General features: G+C 34.5%; 1 protein-coding gene across 1 annotated transcript in view; it reads right to left on the bottom strand.

Annotated features, from left to right (window-relative positions):
- The window catches only part of LOC148819544 (doublecortin domain-containing protein 1-like), an 87,227-nt gene that overhangs the window by 30,942 nt on the left and 34,601 nt on the right, over positions 1 to 21,684 (bottom strand). The window contains exons 8-18 of the mRNA XM_088934924.1: positions 19,454 to 19,546; positions 18,192 to 18,362; positions 14,263 to 14,364; positions 13,217 to 13,383; positions 8,041 to 8,166; positions 6,790 to 6,895; positions 5,711 to 5,854; positions 3,682 to 3,803; positions 3,265 to 3,325; positions 2,732 to 2,863; positions 1,685 to 1,842 (exon numbers count right to left, since the gene is read on the bottom strand). Of these exons, the coding sequence (XP_088791050.1) occupies positions 1,685 to 1,842; positions 2,732 to 2,863; positions 3,265 to 3,325; positions 3,682 to 3,803; positions 5,711 to 5,854; positions 6,790 to 6,895; positions 8,041 to 8,166; positions 13,217 to 13,383; positions 14,263 to 14,364; positions 18,192 to 18,362; positions 19,454 to 19,546 (1,382 nt within the window). The remainder of the gene's footprint in view (positions 1 to 1,684; positions 1,843 to 2,731; positions 2,864 to 3,264; positions 3,326 to 3,681; positions 3,804 to 5,710; positions 5,855 to 6,789; positions 6,896 to 8,040; positions 8,167 to 13,216; positions 13,384 to 14,262; positions 14,365 to 18,191; positions 18,363 to 19,453; positions 19,547 to 21,684) is intronic.

Genomic DNA, 21,684 nt, shown 5'->3' with positions numbered 1-21,684 from the left:
TGCCCATAGCCAAACTGTCAGAAGCAGTTAAGATGACGGCTACTCACAGTTCATTATTTCCTTCTCACAGGTCACTGGGTGACAAGCTGGGTCAGCATGCTTCATTGGATGTTACAGTTCTATCGTTACATTATAGAAAAGGTGTGCCATTTGATTTGATAAACTTGTATCAACAAATCCACGATTAGCACTTTGAAAGAATTCTTTAATTTTGTCTTTACTGCTTTAAGTTGAATGTAGATCACACTTCTGTCATTCAATATGATCGTAAAATGCATTTCTTGGTGTGCTTTCAGTAACTTAGAATATATTTATTTTCCATTTCATTAATATAATTTTTAGTGTATTGTTTAAAAAAAACTGTGCATTTAAATTAAGAAATTCAATAGTTGTATATGTTTTTGGAAGTTCCATTCATTAAATCTTAATGAAGCTCATATGTCAGCTACTATAAAAGTGATATGATTTCAAATATTATTCTCAGTGCTAAGCATTAGACACTTAAAATATATTCTACCAAGTAATTACTCATACGGTATTAGCCGTAATACTGTATATGCTTTTTTATAAATAAAAACTAGACAAAAGTTAATGAGGTCAATTCAGCCTCTTTACACTTTGCATCACTAACTGCATTATTAGACATCAAGAGTGAAGGGCAAAATTCCTCAATTGCTCTTTAATTTAAGGGCATTATTTGGGAATTATATGGAAATAAATTATAGTCCAGACCATGTCATTAAACATGATTTATATGGAAGAAAATATATTTGCTGCAAAAATGTTTTTGTTTCCATGACACTGAATGACAACTAGAGCATATGAACATGAACTATACAAGCTGATAAAATATAAAGAAATGGGCTTCTGCTGCAAATGAAACGTATCATTTTATAATTTTTGAGCATCAAACTACTGCTCTGTGCAAGTATCTCAGTTGAGGTACACAGCCATTAAACACAGTGAAGTAATTCATCTTTTGCATATACACATCTGGAACAAGGATGAGATTCACAAACGTGTTACTTGTTGAGTTGACAATTTAATATGAGACCTTAATGAAACGTGAAGTGAAAATCTGACATTGTTAAATTGCATTACAGAGGCTAAAATGGTGAAGATGCACACAAAAATCCCACAAATAACTTGATATAATCAGCTTGGACGTTTTATATTATACACCCCAAAAATATGTAAAGTTTCCACTCCACAAACTCATGAATGAATCGTGATTTTGTTTAGTTTGATGTTTTTCCTTACCAGTATTAATTTGTAAATGTACGCGAAATAAAGTTTCTTAAGTCAACAGATACAATGATTGCCATTATAAAATTTGTTTTATTGGATCATCAGCAAATTCATTTAAATTACCATTATTCATACTGTAGAAAGTACAGTAAGAAACTGGTAAGTTTACCTGAAGTATTTTTTGAGGAACCTTTTATAATATGAAAGAAAGGATACATAGAAATATCTATAACTTCTTACAGATGCTTCCTCATTCCCATCTTTACTGCTCCACTCTTTATCCCTCCTCTCTCTCGCTTCTTAAATTGGTGCTTGTCTGTAAGCTTAAGGGCTTTTGAGATATTTCAAAAATATCTGGGAAATCAATCTTACATGAAACTGAAGGAAAACATCTAATGTCATTGAACAATAACTATCAGTTCTGTCAGCGGCCTACCTTTGAGCTGAGGCCTGGGGCTGTTTGTCTTCTCGTTTCCTCACTAGTGCCACTGTCAGCTGGGCACTCTCCCCCAGGGCTCCTGGCGGCATTGGCTGGGTGTCTATGGGTAATGGAACTTGCTTCTGATTGGTGTCACTGACATTGTATCCTGAAACCTAAGGAAAGAAGCAAAACACTTAAACAATTATTCTTGGATTATATATAGATATCAATCCTCAATTAAATCATAGCTAAATCCAAAGAAAATATAGGTCATGCATTGCAAGAGAAGATTTTATACATGATTTCCAGTGGAGTGATGAATATTTTTAATTAATTACACTGTACTTGTAGCATTAATTTACCATAGGAAAACAGGACAGTTTCCATAAATATTACCATAAACTCTCTTCCCTGTTAAACAGGTTTCGATGAAAAAATAAGTTTTTTTTAGATACTTCATGAAAAAACAAGATATTTTTTATATACCCAAAGTGACATGTGCTTCAGATATCTAGCTAACCAATCACATTAATATCGTATACTAAACTGGATTCCAGTCCACATATAATACTGCAAAATCTACTTTGGTCTGTTTCCTGTGCAAAAAAATTGTTGAATAATTTTCCTTTAACAATGTGCTGGGAAAAAATCAAGATTAATCAAAGAAACAAATAGGAGCATTAATGGAAACTGTATTGGATTTAAATGAAAAACTGATATATAAAAGCCAGCCAAGGAGAGACAGTTAAATGGTTTTCAGAGACTGATCAAAGGAAGACAAGTTTTAAAGGAGGAAGCTATTTTTCCCTCCTTTGTTGAGATATATATATATATTAAAAATGCAATAAATGCCATTGATACAAAATTAATTTGTTGTTTTTTAATCTTTCAATATATACAGACACACACATAATCAAAATATTTCAAAGTGTTTAAAATACTAGTATACTAAATAAAATACCAAGTACAGTAATTATTGTGTTATGTTGGAGAACCTTGTGAAATATGAAATATGTCTTTCAAAGAGTTTTCTATGACCTGCCTTGGGCTCTCCAGACTAACCTCTTCAGCAGCAGTGTTGTCTGCCTTCTGCCGTTGTGCAGACCAGGCCCCATGGTGATTGTGCCTCTCTGTCTGGGTCACCTCTCTTACAATCAGCTCCTCCAGGTAGGTCAGGACAAATTCTGAGTGGGCCTGTAGGAAAGGACAAAGGCAAAAGTGTACTATCAGGCCATCTCACTCAAGACATATTAGGAATTATGTTACACACTATTTTAACAATCAAAAAAGAATGACTGTCACAATACATCCAACAATGCAAAACACAAAGAGAGTACAGCTTGTTTACTCTTTTATATACAGCAGAAAATGCTTAGAATTTGGGTAATGGACAGTTTTCATACTGTTCTGTAAAAGATTCTTTATGCGTCTAAAATAGCATGCAAGACTTTTTGAAACCAAGGCTTTGTGCTATGCTACACCTTTTTACAGACACATTTTCTTGTGTTGGACACACCATAAAAGAAAGTGTTGCACTAACCATAGAGAGACTATACAGTACAGTAACTATACGAAAGAATGCATATATTACAAACCACAGAAAAAATGTGACCATCTTTTCCAAAGCCCCACTTCTGATATATGGAACCTTTGATCCTGCAAATGGTAACATGAATTAGATATTAAACAATTCAATTCCATTCTCAATACTTCATTCATCCCCAGGGTGGCAATTTAAATTAAAGTTAATCTAAAAAATCATTACATAGTATCATGATGGAGTACCACAATTCTGTTATTGTTTTAAGATATATTTGAACTACAATGATTTTCCAGCATCAGATACCGCTCAGGCACCGAGTTCAGTTCTATCCAGAGGTCAGCAGAGATATTTTTCTTCCAGTACTGGAGTACTTCAAATGGGACTTGAGTTTGGTATGCAGAAGTGGAAGCAACACTACAGCTGCTGTGTATATAGCAGAGCATGAAAGGAACTCAAAGAATGTAAGTACCTTTTCTGTATGCTCAGTTTATATAATTCTAAAGACGTCCCGTCCTCAGCTTTCAATGTAATTGGCAGTGCAGAGACAGCAAGGCAGAACTGTGGCATGGCTTTGCTCAGGATTGCTCCTGTCTTTCAATACCAGGGGGAAAAAAGAAGTTTGAATGAGTGAAAAGAACCAGAAAATAAAACAAGATGTCACAAATGGCGAGGTCATTATGCCTGAGTAAGCCTGGGACATTAACAATCGTAGAAAGTGAAACACTGTACTCAACTTATCATTCATTGGGCCCAGTCAGATTCAGTGATCTCCAGTGTAACAAGAGTGGAATTTTACAGTTCAGCGCAAAACAGAGGAGACCAATGATATCTTCATTTGTCTTTTTATGTATATTTCACAGTGCAACGATTTAAGGTCTATAACGTGTCACTGCTATTTTCTAACAAGAGTTCATTTTTTCCAGTACAAGTATAGATTAAATGTATGAAGATCTGTGGAGAAGACCTTAAAGGCATTGCATAGTTAAAGTAAATACAGTATGTACCCTTTTATTTTTTTAGTGGCCATTATTTTAAATATATTAATAAGAGTTTTCTAAATCCATTAAAAAAGAAGTTTTAAACTCTCATTGACTCTCCCACATAGGGTAAAATTTAAGATTCAGCAATGCCTCAGAAAAAAAGTTGAGACTGAATGTAGTAGCTCTTAGTGCATGATAAAAACATGCATTATTTATTGGATACCTTTGTTATTTCACCAGTCCTGATAAACCACATTCCAAATGTAAAATACAGGCAGGCATCTAAATGTAAAATCCTTTATTTTAACAAATATAATCAACAATTATCACATCACAAAGCAAAGGCTAGAAATTTAAATGGTGTCATATTTTAATTAAAAAAAACAGAACTGGCTCAGATCAGCATGATAAAACCCTTCAGGGAGTTCAGCGAAATGGAATAATAGGCACAGAGGCATATTTTTCATATTTTGTGTGCAAAAATAAAAAAGAGCAATTACTGGAACTGAAATGTGACTAAATACATTCAACTTGAGTAGCTGTTTTATATGCCAAATATTTGGGATTGCACACATTAGATGGAAAATGGTTACATTGTACTGTAAACTGCACAATGTGAAGCTTATGTCGAGCTATTACTTCCCAGATTTCTTATGACCAATTATAAGCTACAAATGTAATGTTTCATGAAATATAAGTAAAATGAAGCAAAAAACAAATTCTGCCGCATAGTTCTTATATGAAGATTCTATCCTTGAGTACAGCTGAAGCACAAACTGTGTAAAAATATTCTTTCCATCCTAAGCACAATTCACATTTGCTGCAAAGCTAACAAATGCATCCAATGTCTAAAGCAAATGAGCCTATTCAAATCCAAACACAATTTCATCTTTCCATATGAAAAGCTATGAAACATCAATTACGACTCAAAAAACTGTGAAATTTTGATAAATTAGTGCAAGAAACTGGAAAATTCCAATAATCATGAACAAGAAATAATGAAATTCAACCACTCATGCCATGACCAAGACAGTAAGAAAACTCTAGGGCCCTCTGCCTTGTGCATTTTGATTCATTTGGTGGGATAGGGAGTGGTGAACTGGAATTTACCTACTGTACTTGCAAAACTCCTAACTCACAATAACAGGCAGCGTAGCTCTAAGAGCACAGACATGTACAGTGTGTTGTTATTAATTTTAACAAATATTTAGGAGGTTATGTTGTAGTGATATAACTGTATATGTGCCAGGTAACAAATTATATATATGTCATGTAATGAATGACTATTTCTTCACCTGGATTTGATCATCATAACTGTGTTAAAATTATGGGAGGTTTACCAGGCAAACAGCATGATTTTCAAAGCTATCTACTGAAAAACTTAATAATCTTCTTTTTACAGTAAAAGAACCTTGGCAATGCTGCAAAATGATATTGCAAGAGCACAAATGCGTGTTAATAAAACACAGTGATCCTTTTCTGACCTGGATTCAGGCTGCATCTCAAAATGGAAAATACCTTTGTGATTATCCACACATGAGATAAAGGCCAAACAGGTGACACTGCTGCATTCTGGCTTTGATCGCTTTTCTGCCTCGGCTGGGATATTCTGCTTCTTCTTTCAATATGAACGGAGGGACACAAGATCATCTGAGGATTCTCCTAAATTGATTTAATAAAAGTTCAGTAATCTACCTTCTCAAAACACAAAAAGCTTTATTACTACTATGCATTTCTTGAATGAAAAAGTAATAGCCTACCCAATCTCCTTCCTACCTATATTTGCTCTTAAATTTCAAAATCTGCTTAAAGGTGTAACCCTTTAATGACCCCAGAATGAAGTGGGTCAGTGGGCATGTGACCGCCCTATCATTACCAGTCTCTGCTCCTCACCTATGTTCTGTAGGCTGAGCAGCCAAGGTTTTATTTGGTTTTGTTCCTAATTTGATGCTTCCTTGGACAGGTGAATGTGATGTTTCACAAATGTCACCATTTTAACTGAACCTGGATAAAATAACTTCCTACAGTTTCATAACAACAATTACTTACTTTCCCAAATAACTCATACTACAAATATTTAATATTTTATTATATTAAAGCAAACAGTTTAGCAGTTTTATACAGTGGAATTCCAGACTTAAAATTCACAGAAAGAAAAAAAAAAGATCCCATTTGGATGCCAGATTTTCCATGCAACTTGTACTTTCCAAAGGGTTTACACAAAAATAGGACAGCAATTTCTTCACCTCATGAGATGAGTTGCATTTAATTATACATCTCATGCACACTGTATTTATGTTGCCTGTCTGTGATGTGTTTTTCTTCTTTCATCTACATGTTAACATGCTTTTCTTGCACTTAAAGTTAATAAAGATGACATACAAGTCAGGAATGTATAAATGGCAAATTAATATTAAGTGTGTGGGCAGTAATTCTGAAGGTATTGATGCACTACTTATGTTAATATGCAATTACTGTATGCTCACATCATATGCATTTTTGGTTATCTAGAAAAATTATTGACACATTGCCTAACTGCAATACCTTACAGGAGGTCAGGTGAGTACTTAAAATTGAACTTGTGATATGAAAACTACCTTAAGCTGTAAGAAATGGGAGTTTAAATCCACTCTTTCCTGGAGCTGATGACTCCCAGGCTGTCTGGGGCGGTAGTTAGATGGAAATCCAACACATACCTCCCACCTACACAAACACACATCCATCAGTCATACTCTACTGAGCTCTAATCCAATAGAAAATACAACAAAAATATAAATTGCAGGACATGTAACTTTGCACGCAAAAGCAGGGCAGAACATGAAATGTAAACAAAAAATCATACACAGTATTTAGCTGATTTGTCTAAGCTAGTTTATTAGAATACCTAGGATCCCATAGTCCACACCCTCATATACAGTTTGCAAATAACTGCTGATTATGTAGTAATATTTATTGAGTCAGTAAGGGAATTATAATAGTGGTAATCTTTTAAAGTAGTAACTAAATCATAACTACATAAGAAATCATTGGTCACTTTTATTGATTAATTATGGTGCAAAGTACTGCTGTTTAAGAATGAAAAAAAAATAGAAAATAATACAAAGAGCACATGAATATCAATATGTACAGTATAGCAATATAAAATAGTTTAATGAGTCCTTCAGAAGTCCTGTAGAAGCTGTGTTAGGATCACTTAGATTTTAGGCATGGAATGACATCTAACGAGATAAAGGTGTGTTTTTTTTATAGATTCTTCATACTAAATTACAATGTCACCCATATGTAGTGAGTGTAGCAAACAGGGCAACATACTGTATGTGCAAAGTGTAGCAAAAAAAGTGTCTGCTTTGGTTCCAACATAAAAAATAATATATGAAGTCATTACAGAAAATATGTTCCTGGACGATACAAACTTTTTCCAACAAGGAAGTTGGCCATGAACCCTCGGCAAAGCATTGCTGCAACATGCAGAAGGATGTGGAGGATTTAGATTCAGAGGAAATTTAAATGTGAACTCAATTACATATCAGGAATTTAGCCAGGCCTTTGCACAAGTTCAAACAGTTCTGTAAGACATCTACTATTCAATTTAGGAAATTATTTCCCTCCTCCATACTCTAAAAAACAGTAAGAATATCCATAATAATTACATTGTGAATGATGCTGTGAGAAATGACTAGTACATTTCAGCAGGGCATCAGTCATTCAAGAATCATACTTTTTGCTTCAGATATTAAAAAAACTAAAGAATAACTTTATAGTTAAGGGTATGAAAGAATAGACATTTCTTTGTACTAAAATTAATAAACTATCATGATTCTACATCACTCAATTTTGAAGAAACACACTTTTTCAAACCTGCTGGTAATTCAACACCCGGATCTAAAAGAGTTTTGAACACGGCTCTGTCGTCTGCTTCGCCGACTGCTACTACCCTGTCAAATGTCAGGCTCAGAACAGGGTTATAGGGTGACCTGTGGGTAAAAAGAAAGGGAGATATAATTAGCATAAAGGGAAACAGCAATTAGCCATGACATCCCCCGCCCAATACTACAGATTTAAATTAACAATAAAAACTTTGGTTAACTCTGACTTATGAACTGATACCACAGTCCCTTCTCCAGATTTTCATCTCATTGTACACAATATGTCCTTATGTGTTCTGTTTTTTATTTGTTCTGTCATATTCTGCTAAATAAAAAGTGATTACCTAATCATGAGCCGTTGCATGCACACTTGTTTTTGTCAGAACATGAAACATATCTCAATGTGTGCTGATGTTATTTAAGGATATGATAGACATTTGTGGCTGGTTATGATGTTATCTTTCCAGGTGGTGCCATGCCCTTGATTAAAAGCAGCTGGGCTGCAGCCTAAGTATCACAGGAAAGGTGATTGACCAGCATGAGAATAGTCAGTCAATCAATCAATCAATCACATCTGGAACCCAACTCCATTTATAAAAGGCAACATGTTGATACCTCCCGAGTCTGGGGTTATGGATGCATTCTTACAATTCTCTGTACTGGAATTCTACTTCACCTAAAACACGGCACTTCATTTTCATGTTCTAATGAATTACCTTTGATTTGGGTTTTCCAGTGCTCAGACAAATTGTCAATTAATTCTTTTTTTTTCTTTTATTTCAGCACTCTGCTGGCAGGGTATGAATATAAAGATTATCCACAAACAATATAACTATTTTAAACAAAATTACTTTTGACAGGACATACAGTATATCACATTTGTGCCTATATACTAAATTTCTGTCTTGGCTGATGCATTGACATTTTGTTTTATAATGTATCCGAACAACAAGTGATTGAGGAATCCTATTTGTTCAGAAGTCTTTTCAAACTTACAAGTGGGATTTTATGCTGTTCTGTTAAGATTTACTGAATAATGAAGAAATCATTTTTATAAGGATTTCCTTATGAATTAAAATACGTAAAAGATTACAGAATAAACACTGCAGTGTGGTATTTATTCCTTCTAGTAGTATTGTTAAAAAAGTCTTTTATGGTTTTGCCATTAGTAACATCATACAACATCCAACATCAGTGCAATGACTTGATTTCTTAATTAAGTGCTTTTAAGGAGTATTGAACTACTGTTTCAACTCTGTTTTAATTTAAACGTTTTCATGCTTAAAGATGTAGTCACATTTTTACTCACAAGCTTTCAAGAGATATTAATATTGCCAAATAATATAAGATTATTTAAAATTTCAGAATATTTCCTGTGCAAAAAGTACTTTCCCCAGGCAATAAATTAAAGTTTTGGTAGTTATCTTTATCTGTTTTGAATTGTGATACTGTAAACCAGGACTCTCTAGAACTAAGTCAGTGAGGAGGTCTCAGAATTAATCTGAAGAAACAACCTTGAAATAATTATTTGAAAAAAAGACAAGAATTCTAATTAGAAAAAAAATCCTCTTTAAAATGTTTCCAGGCAAATCAAGTAAGATGAGTGTTAATTATAATTCAATTATTTCCTCTTCTACTGCTTACAAAGTACATTAAAATAAATGTATCGCTAGAAGGCTAGCATTGGCCACAGCTAATGAAATATATGTATGTGTCAATTTTTATATAGGCTGAATGTTTAGCTGTATTTCCTCATTAGTTAAATTCTCCATAACTAAATACTATTGAACAGTACACATAGTAGTATTTATACAGTTACTTTAGTATAAATTATATCCCTAAAAATGAAAGCAAACCAAAATAATATACTTATAACAAATAATATATCACATTAATATAATTTTTCTGTAATTTAAATTGACGTATATCAGTTAGTGAATTCGTTTGAAATATTTGTTTCTCCAATAATTCTTGAGTAGCACATCAACCACATCACATGTCTATCACGATCTGAACCAGTAATCGTATTTTTCTTCTAAACTATATCTGAGAAAAACAAGATATGTACTGCAACTCCAAACAACACCAATGATTATGAAAATATTTTGCTTATGGTGATTCAATAACCTGGAAAAATAAGCAAACCTACAGACTAACAATACATGAATACAACAGAATAATCTGAAATCAACCTTTACCCTGCAAATAGGGAATAAAAACTCAAGTTATACTTGATCTAATTTCAGAAAAGACCCTTTACCTTTGGGTCAAAACTACATGTATATGTTAAGGCGAAGAGATGGAAGCAGGCTTATTAATACACTTCTCTTCTTGGCAAGTCACATTCTGTGCTTTTATTCAACCCCAAACACATTGTGCTGAATTGCATTGTGCTCTTTTGATGTGGATCATTGTCCACTAAGAAATAGGTTTAACCTACTGAACTCATCCCAGTGAAGACTTGCTTAACCATCAGTTCACAATGACTTTTAGAGGGATTAGGCAGCACCAGGGTGTAAAGCCCTGTGTTTCATTTCTCTGTGCTACAGCTTAAATCCAAATTGAGCTGTAAGTGAAAATAAGCTTGACTGTCTTAGTCTGATCAGCAGTGGTTTCTCAGTTGCCTCACAAAAGCCATCATGCCATCTGGCACAGTTTTGAGGCTTTGGGTTGAATAAACATGTGGACCAGTTTCCAGATTGCCCTCTCCCATGATACAGAGCAAAATCCTTCCGGGTCAGACCTGAACTTCATAACCTAGAGGAGTGTGGCAAAGACACAGCAGGCATCTCACTGGTAAAGCAATGAGCAATTAAATAATCCCAACAAGCCAATTGAACAGATATGTCTGTACCTTCTATCAAAGCGCCTATGTGCTGAGCAGCAAGAACATTTTACGTTCTTAACAAAAGATTTGACTTCTTCAAAACAAAGGAATACACAGTAGGCACCAAAAATGTTGTACGGATAAAATAATGTAATTGATTTAAAAAGAAAAAAAATCTGGTTCGTACCTCCAAGATTCAACATAAATTGCACCACAAACAAAAAAAAAGATAATCACAATATTATTGTTTGATCCAAAAACAAAGGAGACCTTCTGTCAAATGTTTTATTTTCTTTGTGGCTTTGAAAAGATCCTAGTCCTAGTCCTACAGGCTAGTCCAACCTGAATAAAATGCACTGGTTGGACAAGCATTACATTGTTACATTACAAATGTGCTCATTTGATCTACAGTGGCTTCCTTACAAGACTATCTGAAAGGACAGTGTCTCAGGGACCTTTCGTCATAAAGCTCTTATGAAAGCTTAACGTGGACATTGCCATCCTTACCCCAGTCTCTTGATCGTGTGCAATATGTAACAGTTTCATTAGGTGAAACAATACAGCCTGTTCCATGGAATCAATCAATATATAATAAATAATAATTTCATAAATATAAACAATAAACTGCATAAATATATTGTGTGGGAATGCAAGTTTAAACAAATCTTAAGGATAGATTTAAAAACAGAGACTCTGCATTCTCAATTTCACTAGAGTATTCCATAGTCTAGGTGCATAGCAGGAAAAGGTTTTCAGCCAACATATGCAAATGTTAGTCACAGAATGATATTTTTATAATAAAACCTTTATTAAATTTAAAAATATGGCAAATAAGCTATGTAACAAATGTAGGAATGTATGAACTTTATGTTATTTGCAGCATAAGTATTATTGATAGTGTATTAAAATTATTACAGAATGAAGTAATAAGAATACACCCAAATAATCACTAGGTCTATAAGAAAACCGATATAATCTTTATATAAACAATTTACAGGTATAAATCTGTATAAAGTACTGTATGTAGACATCTGAAGGATATACTGCGGTAGTGCTTTTAGGCCAGATGAATAAGAATTAATCTGAGGTCTGGATTTGAAGGATTTTGCTCTTACTGCAGATAGCTGGAACTGAGTTCTTAATGTGTTTCTTCTCACTTGAGTGCACTCTTCATACAGGAAATATCACTGGGAAATACGGGCATCCGAAAGTGGAAAGAAATTCAGCCTTTTGCAATTTAGTAAACAAGAGGGTGTGAAATAGAATGCTAATAGCTTTCAGTATGAACCATTTTAAACTCTTTTACCATGAATTTGCACTCTTCTGAACTACAGTGTTTTTCCAAAATTCACTTCAAAGCTATTAAGAGAAGTGGAGTCAACTATCAGATGTCAACAGCCACACAGCGTCCCTCAGACACAGCCTAACTTAATACTGAAGATGTCAGCCTCTTAATAAGATGTCATCACAGAGTTGGAGATGACAGGAAACACATTGGACACATCTGCGATAATAAATTACAGAATACAAAAACTAAAGAGAATCATCATAAAATGCGCAAGATTTCAATTTCTACACAAAATTATGAATATTGCATAAAGAAATGAAAGAGTGTAAAAGACAAAACAGGTTGAATTCATATTTCTAAAAAAGTTGAAGTAATTGTAATCAATGACTCTTTATAAATTGACTAATTATAAACAATGTATTTATAAATAAACTGAGGAGACAATTACTTTAAATACTGAACTGACAGAGAAATTGCCAACCAAAATATATAAACCGGTTTATAGCTGTGCATTGACATATTTTGTTAAGATACTCAATTGAATTACATCTGGAACCAGTAACAACAAATAAGGCTGAGAACTAGAGTATGATTGTGCCTTCCTGTAGCTTCCTAAAAGATACTTTTCAATTACTCTTCACTTTGCCTTAAGTATTGAAGGAGTACAGAAATAAGATGGGAACACAGTAGCGGGTCAGGGCGGCCCACAACAATGACAGTGTGATGGGCTGCAGCCTCCTGTGGCGTTTCCATCTGCCATCATTAAGGTGACTATTCAGACATGAAAAAACCCTGCTTGCTGTGCTGACAGGCAGACATCAGGAACGATGACAAGACATTATGAGAGCAAGTCAGAAGCAGGGATGTCATGTCCCTCCAACAATTCCGCCGCAAACGAGACCTCTTGAAAATTCCCAGGGTTGTAATAAAAACAGTTGCTGTGTCTGACTTGGGGGCAATGTAGGGATTATGCCACGCTTTGAATTAGCTTGTCAAAGGCTGCGAGCGAGGAGACTCTCAGAGATATCAAATACAATTCTTACCGGTAGTCTTCGCCGTATGACACCCAAACCTTTTGCTCATTTTGAAGGAGAAGTGGATTCTGTATTACTGTTCCTTGTTCATCAAACAAACAAGCAGGGATAAGCTTCAGACCTGAGGGGCTGTAACCTGGGGAAGACTGCACTCTTTGATGAATCATCTGCAGTAGCTGGGAACGGAGAGAATTTATTTTTAAAAAAGAAAAGATAATAGGGAAAGGTAAAGACATAAAGAAGCAACTGGCTCAATCATTTACTAGAATAGAATGGTGACACATAACAATTGAATTACAAATAGATGTTAAGGAAGTGTGAAATGACTGAGCTGTTTATCTTGGTGTACACTGACAAAATGAGCACAGGCTTTTAACCAGCAGGGGGTGCAACAGGATTATTATTGGGCTCTGACCCCCCATCCTGACACTGAATAATAATGCTCTGGCTGTACAAAATAGGATTTTGTCTGACAGGGATGGCAACACTTACAGACCAGAAGCAACGATCTGTCATTCAGAAAATGCCAATTTCTTTTTCCACATCTTAATTTAAATCTATATTTATCAATAGGTATGTATCCTTATTTATATACTGTATACGGCACATCGATACATGTAAACATACATGTATAAATACATTAACATACATGCATGCATGTCCTTCACTTTCCAGTCTACACGTACTGATTTTTAATCAATACTTTCTTATGTACAACCGAAAAAAAACTGGAATGGTTCAAATGCCAATATTAGCAATGTCCGTATACTGTACGTGCAACAGAATAGTTTCTTCTAGTATTTTTGTAATGCACACAAAAAAATAAGGCACTGATGATAGTGGCTGTATTTCTAGAGTCCAGTATTTCTTTCTGCTGTTTGAAATCTCTTAATCTCTTAAGATTGGTATCTCACATACTGTATATATCATATTAACAAAGAGTGGGAAGCTGTATCTGCGTGTGAATTGTAAGGTAACAAGTAGTCCACTTGTTCTTACGCATATCGTATAGAATTATCAATACTGTGCAAAAATGATTCTCTCTTTCAACCTACCCGGTTCATCATAAGATTTATGTCACTGCCACACCCCTTTTCCATTTCTATCTTACTGATGTGAACAACTGTCTCCCCAGTCTCCTGTCCATTTTCATAAACCTGTAAAAACATATATTGACAAGACAAATATAGCTTTCTGACAATATTTTACAATGCATCACGCAATCTTTATTTTGTTCACCTGGAAATGGAAGTGTCATATTTTTGGCAGCTATTTATCATTACAACCCAAATGTTTATTTTTATAATAGTTTTAATTTGACTAAAAACAAAACTTCTAACAACTGCAACTATTAATGTTTTATTTATTGTCAATGACCATAGATTTTTATATATATTTGCATGACCATAGACCAGGGTTAGCTAAATTCATGGTTTTGTCTTGATGAATGTGAACTGATGAAAATTCAGAATCTACATAGATGTTACAAGTGACTTAATGAAGCAGGCAGTTACAACTTAAGCGTACTGTATGAAGATGAAACAAAATCACTTATAAATTTGGTTTCCACTATTTAGTGATTTGGGTTAAAAAAAACAATGCTTCATGTCAGAAACATCATTTTAATTATTGCATTTTTAATCTTCAACAGTCTTATTATGTGTAATAATTCCTCTAAATTATGTCATAACTATGACATATTATTGTTTTTAAGTAATGCACGTTATTGAAAAAAATAATTGAACAATCAAAAATACCAGGTCATTTAACTGATGATCTGTCACTTGATCATTCTGTACAATTTGTAATTGATCAAAGTGAGCTCATCATTGCCTCAAAAGCACAGCACTCCAGTAAGTGGCCAGTAAGTGAGAATTTACTATAAACTTTTGGAAATGTCATTCCTGTTGTGATCTAAGCTATTACAGTCTTACATTATCTTCCAGGAAGTATTTTGATTTAGGATGAAGGACCTTGATATTGACCAGCATAAAAATCAGAATTTACCAACAACAAAAGAGAGCAAACAATCTCTTAAAGGAGAAATAAATTGGGCTTCTTTTAGGTTTTACAAAAACTTTTTAACTCCAAACATTTCACTTAATTTTTGTAAAAATCTACATCTTCATGTTGATAATCCAGAAATAACTCAGAATGAATCATTACTTCAGAACCATCCAGAGATGAACAGGGACGTATTTACTGAGAAACACAGACAAATGAGTATCCTGATATAGCTGCTCAGAGCTCTTTATGTACAGTACTTGCTTAATTTTTACACTAATGGAAATTCCTCAAAGTAAAACATCTTGCACCATACACTACATAACTAACATTTGCAGACCAAATATATTGCTATTACCTTTAATACTTTAATTCAAATACAGCATTGACATAAATTAATTTAAACTGCTCATCAGGGTCTTTTCAGTGTATTTATATTGCATTAAAAACCCAGTTTCAAATTATGGAATGTATGCAATATACAATACCTCTCAGCCCTATTCGTCAACAAACACTAAAGGTTTTACAAAACTTGACACACTTTGACAACTACCCTTGTCGTGATTATTTTTAAGGACAACATTATACTGTAACATTAATATTTAAAGTGTTTTCCATATAGTATTTATAGTTGACATATAAACAAAATGCAAGGAAGTTCTAAATAAAACACATTGAAGATGAAAATGTTACACTGCTGCATTGTTGCGTACATAAAAACATGCCTACTGTACATTATTGCTTTCAGTTATATCTGAAAACTCATTAAAAAAAGCTGTTTCATATTTGCTTCCATTAGAGTATATCCAGTACATCCAGTTAAAGTCAATCAGCAATGACTAAAAACAAAAACTGTGTCAAAGGCTAAAGGATTCTCTTTTCTCTCTCTCTTTCACAAGCAAAACTTTTACTCTAGGTCAATGAGAAGGCATCAGCTGAAGTCAGGTACTGTAGCTCTTATCACCTGATGTAAAATAGCAACTTCTTCTGCACACATGGGGTCGGCACTCTCAATATGCTGTCTGTTCTCGCTTCAGAAAATTAGGTTGAATATTTTAGGTAGAAATAACCTCAGATGGCTGTGGCTTCTTATTATTGGCATCCATTAATCCTTCTGGTTGTGTGGATCTTTGTTTTTTTCCTAAAGAACAAAGCTCCTAATCCCTTTGGGTTCACACAAACCCGCACCATACTCTACTAGACAGGACGCAGCTTACAGACAGAAATTTTTTCCCCAGTTTAAATTCAGAGTGATCCAGACTCCCGAGGTTTCTTGGATGCGTAAACTCATGTGCAATTAATTTAGCTGCAGGCTAATGATTAAAGAAAAAAGGCAGCTTAATGAAAATAAACAATGACAATGATGTACTCCGCCCCTCTCTTCCAGCTCTTAATAAAAAATATTCAGCATCTGCTGTCCATTTAGGCTTCAAGTGAGTGTCACATTATGCCATAGCGCAGATGTGACAGGGCTAACTCTGTAATGCAAGTAAAGCAAATATTCCATGAAGAGCCACTAATTGAGAGGTAACAAACAAATTAAGTGTTATGCGAGAGGACAAACTCCCTGGGTACAGGAGTGTCTGTGGCAGTAAGGTTCACTGGGTACATTTAGGCCATGTGTCAACTGGGATAGTGTTGTAACTTCGGTAGGCCCTTTCTTTTCCCGCTGGCCGCCCAGCTGGCAATTCCCAAGGTACCTTGGCGGATGTCAGGGAAAGGGAAGAAAACCTGCCTCATTACAACAGGCACTACATGGGAGATGACATTTTTAATAAACGCAGGCCTTAAATCAGATTAGCAGTCCTCTATTTCTTTGTCACTGGTAACGCAAGGGAAACTTCACCTAACCCTGGGAATAGTCATGAAAGATTACTGGTGTTTAGGAACACCAGAAATGACACAATGTGTTCCTGGCTGTTTTCGTTACAAATGAATCCCTTGCTCTTTCTAATAATGTCACAAATTCAGGGGCTGAACACAGTGATGGGACGCCGTACACGTGTTAATTACAAACGGGCATTCTTACCAGCTTTTAAAAGAAAATAAAAGGAACATGAAATCTTAAATGCCCAGATTAACTCTCCATTAGACATTTTCAGGTTTGGTGTTGATTTTCAAAAAATAATAAGCACTCCAAAGTGTATTATTTTTAAAAGATACTGCTCTTTGCATGAGCAACAAATGCACACACTGTACATGGCAGACGTACTGTAGAATAGGTGCTTTCTATGAAAATGTTAAAAATGTGAATGTCTTTCATGTACAGAAAAATTTGCTTAACTGTATGTATATGTTTGTCATTATATTTCTGATGATCAGACAAATGAATCAGATGTATATATCTATAATGTATATAGATAAAAATGTATTGTATTAAATCACAGTTTGGCCAACTATAGTATCATCTCTATTAGTTCTCTAAGATCTAGATTTCCTATAATTATTCTTAGATGTAGTCGTGAGTCGGTGTGATTTTGCCCTGCTTGCTGTAATAAGATCAATGATGTGAAACCATGGGTTTCTCAACATTAAGCTTCTAGGACTGAACAGTATAAGAACATGCCCCCTGGAAAATGGCAAACCACAGTGTGCTACGTACACTGTTGTGCAATATGATCACAGCTGATTTATGTTCACATTTGAACACTTCTGCTTACAGTATATCAAAGAATCCTTTGCTCCACTTTTTTGGTGTGTGTCTAATCAGAAATAGCACAACCTGTGAAACTTAGTCCAAAATACTGTACGTATACTGCAAACTGCAAAAAAAAGATGGCAAATAAGGCTCACTTTAAAACTTATCACCACGGGGAATGACTCAAGATATCCTGTCAAAACTGTTCATCTAAAAAAGGTGTTTATGGAACAAGGCAACGGGTAGTGAATTTTAAGCTCTAACAATGTGTAAAGCTAAAGCAATATTGTGTTTCCTTTCAGGTTTTTGATGACAAACTGACAAGATAAGAGTGGCACTCACTTTTAGCTGCAGGCCTTGCGGGGAATTGGAGTTGGGTGAAAGTTGTTTAATGTGCTGGAACACATAGCTACTGTGTTGCTCCTCTTCAGCCTGTAATTGCTGGGCGAGTTTTGAGAGCTGACCCTTGTGCTTCTTGATAGCAGTTCGTAATTCATCAATCAGCTTGTCCACCTGAAGGGGTTAAATTGCAGGGGAACAGTTACAGAGAGGTAATTACTTCTGTCACACCTATTAGTCTTTTGCGGAGCCAAACAACTTGCGATCATCTAGATGCTTGTTAAGAATGAATTACTGCTTTCAAGAGAACAGGGAAAGAAAGTTAAACTCCGGACAAGAGTGGCTTCACCACTGCCTTAGGTCTGACTGTACTTGACTGTTCATATTCGAGGAGATATGATGCTTATATTTGCAGGTACAGTATAAATGCTGTTATAAGCTTTGTGACTGTGAAAAGAAAGTAAAATTGGAAATGGTCTTTGTAATTACAGAGATTGAGCTCAGTTTAAACTGAATAGGAAATTTATGAAAAGTGCTGCTTCATTGTTTAAATTAGATTTTGTATATTTGGTAGATACTGCACATAAAACATAGTATATCACAAGACAGTTCCACACATCTTAACAGTTAAATACACTGTGGGGAATAGGGGGATATTTATATATATTAGCTATACATTTTTAATATTTTTATTTTGAACAAAATACAATCATTTAATTTCCAGTCAGTCCAGGTGCATTAAAAATATTCTCTACCATTTTATAAAAACTTTTTAAATGGAGCTGCAATCACTGTGAAAATGTTAATTCTTTGTATACTCATTGAGAATTTACATTGTTGAAATCAACACAAATGTTAGTAGTGAAAAACTAAATCAACGAAGGCTAATCTTTCTGTGGCTTACCTTGCATAGATTTACACTAAATGTAACTAAAATGTAAAAAATATCAGAATTCAAAGAACAAAATCTACTCAGCACAATATGTATAATGAATGAATCTGGTTTATTGGTTTCATGACATTCTTTTCAGGTAAATATAGTAAAATAGCACCATTCAAATAAATTTGCTAATATAATAGCAAATGCACAACAAATGCACCCTGTTGACAAGATATCAAATTAAAATACCATTTCAGAATGAATAAACAGGCAGACACATTCAATCATATAACAGAATCAGAAAACTAAAGGAAAACTCCTTGGAAATTTGAAATAATCAAAAAATAAACAGAATTGATAAAGTTTATTGCAATGTTGTACTTACACTTTCCTGTGCACTGTACATCTCTTCTGTGGTCAGAGAGAGAATCTCCTTTTTCCGAACTTTCTCTGGACTGTTATCTAGCGCAAAATTCAGCTAAAGATGAAAAATAAAAGTGTTTCACATAGGCTTCCTTAACAAATGGGACTGTATATCACATCCTAAAACCAACACTTTGTGTTATGTCAAGAACATGGCGGTTTCATCATGGCCTTCTTTGACACTTTGATCACTTTTAAAGCAAAACAACTCACTGAAATCACACCAAGTAGCCGTCAATTCACTGGACACAGTTTCATCACGACATATTTCATCACAACAACAACCAAAAAAAGTATACCCATCAAAGGTTCTGGATCTAAACCTGCTTACTGCTTTCTTTGCTTGTGTGCAAACGTCTTCAATTTCATCTTCCTCGGGTCCAGTTGTGTGTCCTAGCTAACTGGACTGGCCATACCATCATCTCTGACCTCTCATGCTAACTTTCTTCTCCTCTTTCTTCCTGCAAACATCAGTACTGTGTGTGTGTTTTGTTGTTGCAATACAACATTTTTGTTAAATTTATTAATGCAATTTCTACATTTTGACATAATTTGTACTAGCAGATGAATACCAAAAAATTTGTTTTTGAATTAAATATCAAAAAGGTCTTCACATTGGTCTAATTACCAAAACTATGTTTAAATGTCTGTGTTGTTTCAAGACTTTCTTGAAGGCTTTATTATTATCTTTCTATAGATTTCAAAAGCATTGTAAAAGTTGATATTCAGCCAACTAATTTTTTACCTTTGGAACTATTATTCATTCATACTGAACTCACCTGTTGCTGCTGCACTGCAGTTCACAGGAGCAATATGTGTATTAATATTTTAAAAACAAAAAAATGGAACCCATACAGTATGCATTAGATTATTCAATACTATCTTCTATGTGCATTTACAAAAGTATAGTATGTTGCATTATCTATAATCTATATGAACAAAGATATAGTTTGAGAATTCAATGCTGGAGCATTACAGCGTCAGTAATCTTAGTTTTCTCTTTATGACTTGAAACAGGAAAAAACAGGAATATCACTAACAAAAAGAAATAAGAAAATATCACAGAAGATGCCATGAGGATGCTTAATATTCAGTCATATCTTTAAAAACTAGGGACAAAACCTGGATTGCCTTGTTTAAGATGTGTTCTTAAAATGCCATGATGGCCATAAGGAGATTTATGTTTGATATGTCATGAAAAACTAAAGAATATAACGTGGATTAGGAAATAGATTCAGATTATAAATACTTTAATGTAGATATTATTTGGTTTTAACTTTCTGTAAACCTCAGTATATTAATTACACTTCTAGACAAAACAGAAAAAATATTTATAGAACCATTTACATCCGTGACAACCTTTCCCAACAGTATTTAATTACTGAACTATTGACAGTCAAGTAAAAACATGTAATGGAAGACTTCATAGCCTGTTACCCTACAAAACACTGGGACAAATTACTTATTTATTTATACAGAACACACTTCTAATAGCCAGCTGCAGGTATTTTCTGAAAAGTGCATTTTAATAAGGTTCTATTCAGAAAATGGACAAACGGGGAAAGGAGGTTTATGTTAGAGAGTTAAACTCGGGGGCCCTTCCCTCTCTTTCTTTCCCCTTTTCTTTTTTTTTCTGCTCAGCGCAAAATCAATCATTTGTCCAGACTGTGGGAGTCAGAGTTAGATACTGAAAAGAGACCCATATATAAACAAGTCAATAACTCATTGTGGGCTATTGTTGCACTAGAGCAGGGTGCATACAAAAAGCTGTCCTGGCTCCTCACAGAAAGAGTGTCACTGTATTCAGTGGCCAGGAGGGGCCCTTTGTTTCCAGCCATCGCTGGCTGCACTTTATGCATGGGAAAGAGAAGAGACTGCTTACGGCAGAGCCTGGCCTGTCACTGAACACTGGCTTGGCACTCCCTTCTGCGATATGATGGCTAGAGCTTGAATCAACCTTTCTTTTTCTAAGAAAGCTTTAGCATGGATCCTATATTTCCTATCGATTCAGATAAGGGACTGCTGATTTCAGATACCTTTCAGCTTAACGGTTTTAGGAGTAAATCCTCTGTCACCAATCACTAGATTTGTTAGATGTGTTTATATACAAAATATTAGGTTCCACCTGGATGTGCATCACAATGCATAAAATTGCCAAGATGTGAGAGCACGTACAAGAGAGGGCTTAATTTA

The sequence above is a fragment of the Atractosteus spatula genome, chromosome 16 (assembly GCF_055471065.1).
Source record: "Atractosteus spatula isolate fAtrSpa1 chromosome 16, fAtrSpa1.hap1, whole genome shotgun sequence".
Taxonomy (NCBI): Eukaryota; Metazoa; Chordata; class Actinopteri; order Semionotiformes; family Lepisosteidae; genus Atractosteus; species Atractosteus spatula.
This window is presented reverse-complemented; position numbering and strand designations above follow the sequence as displayed.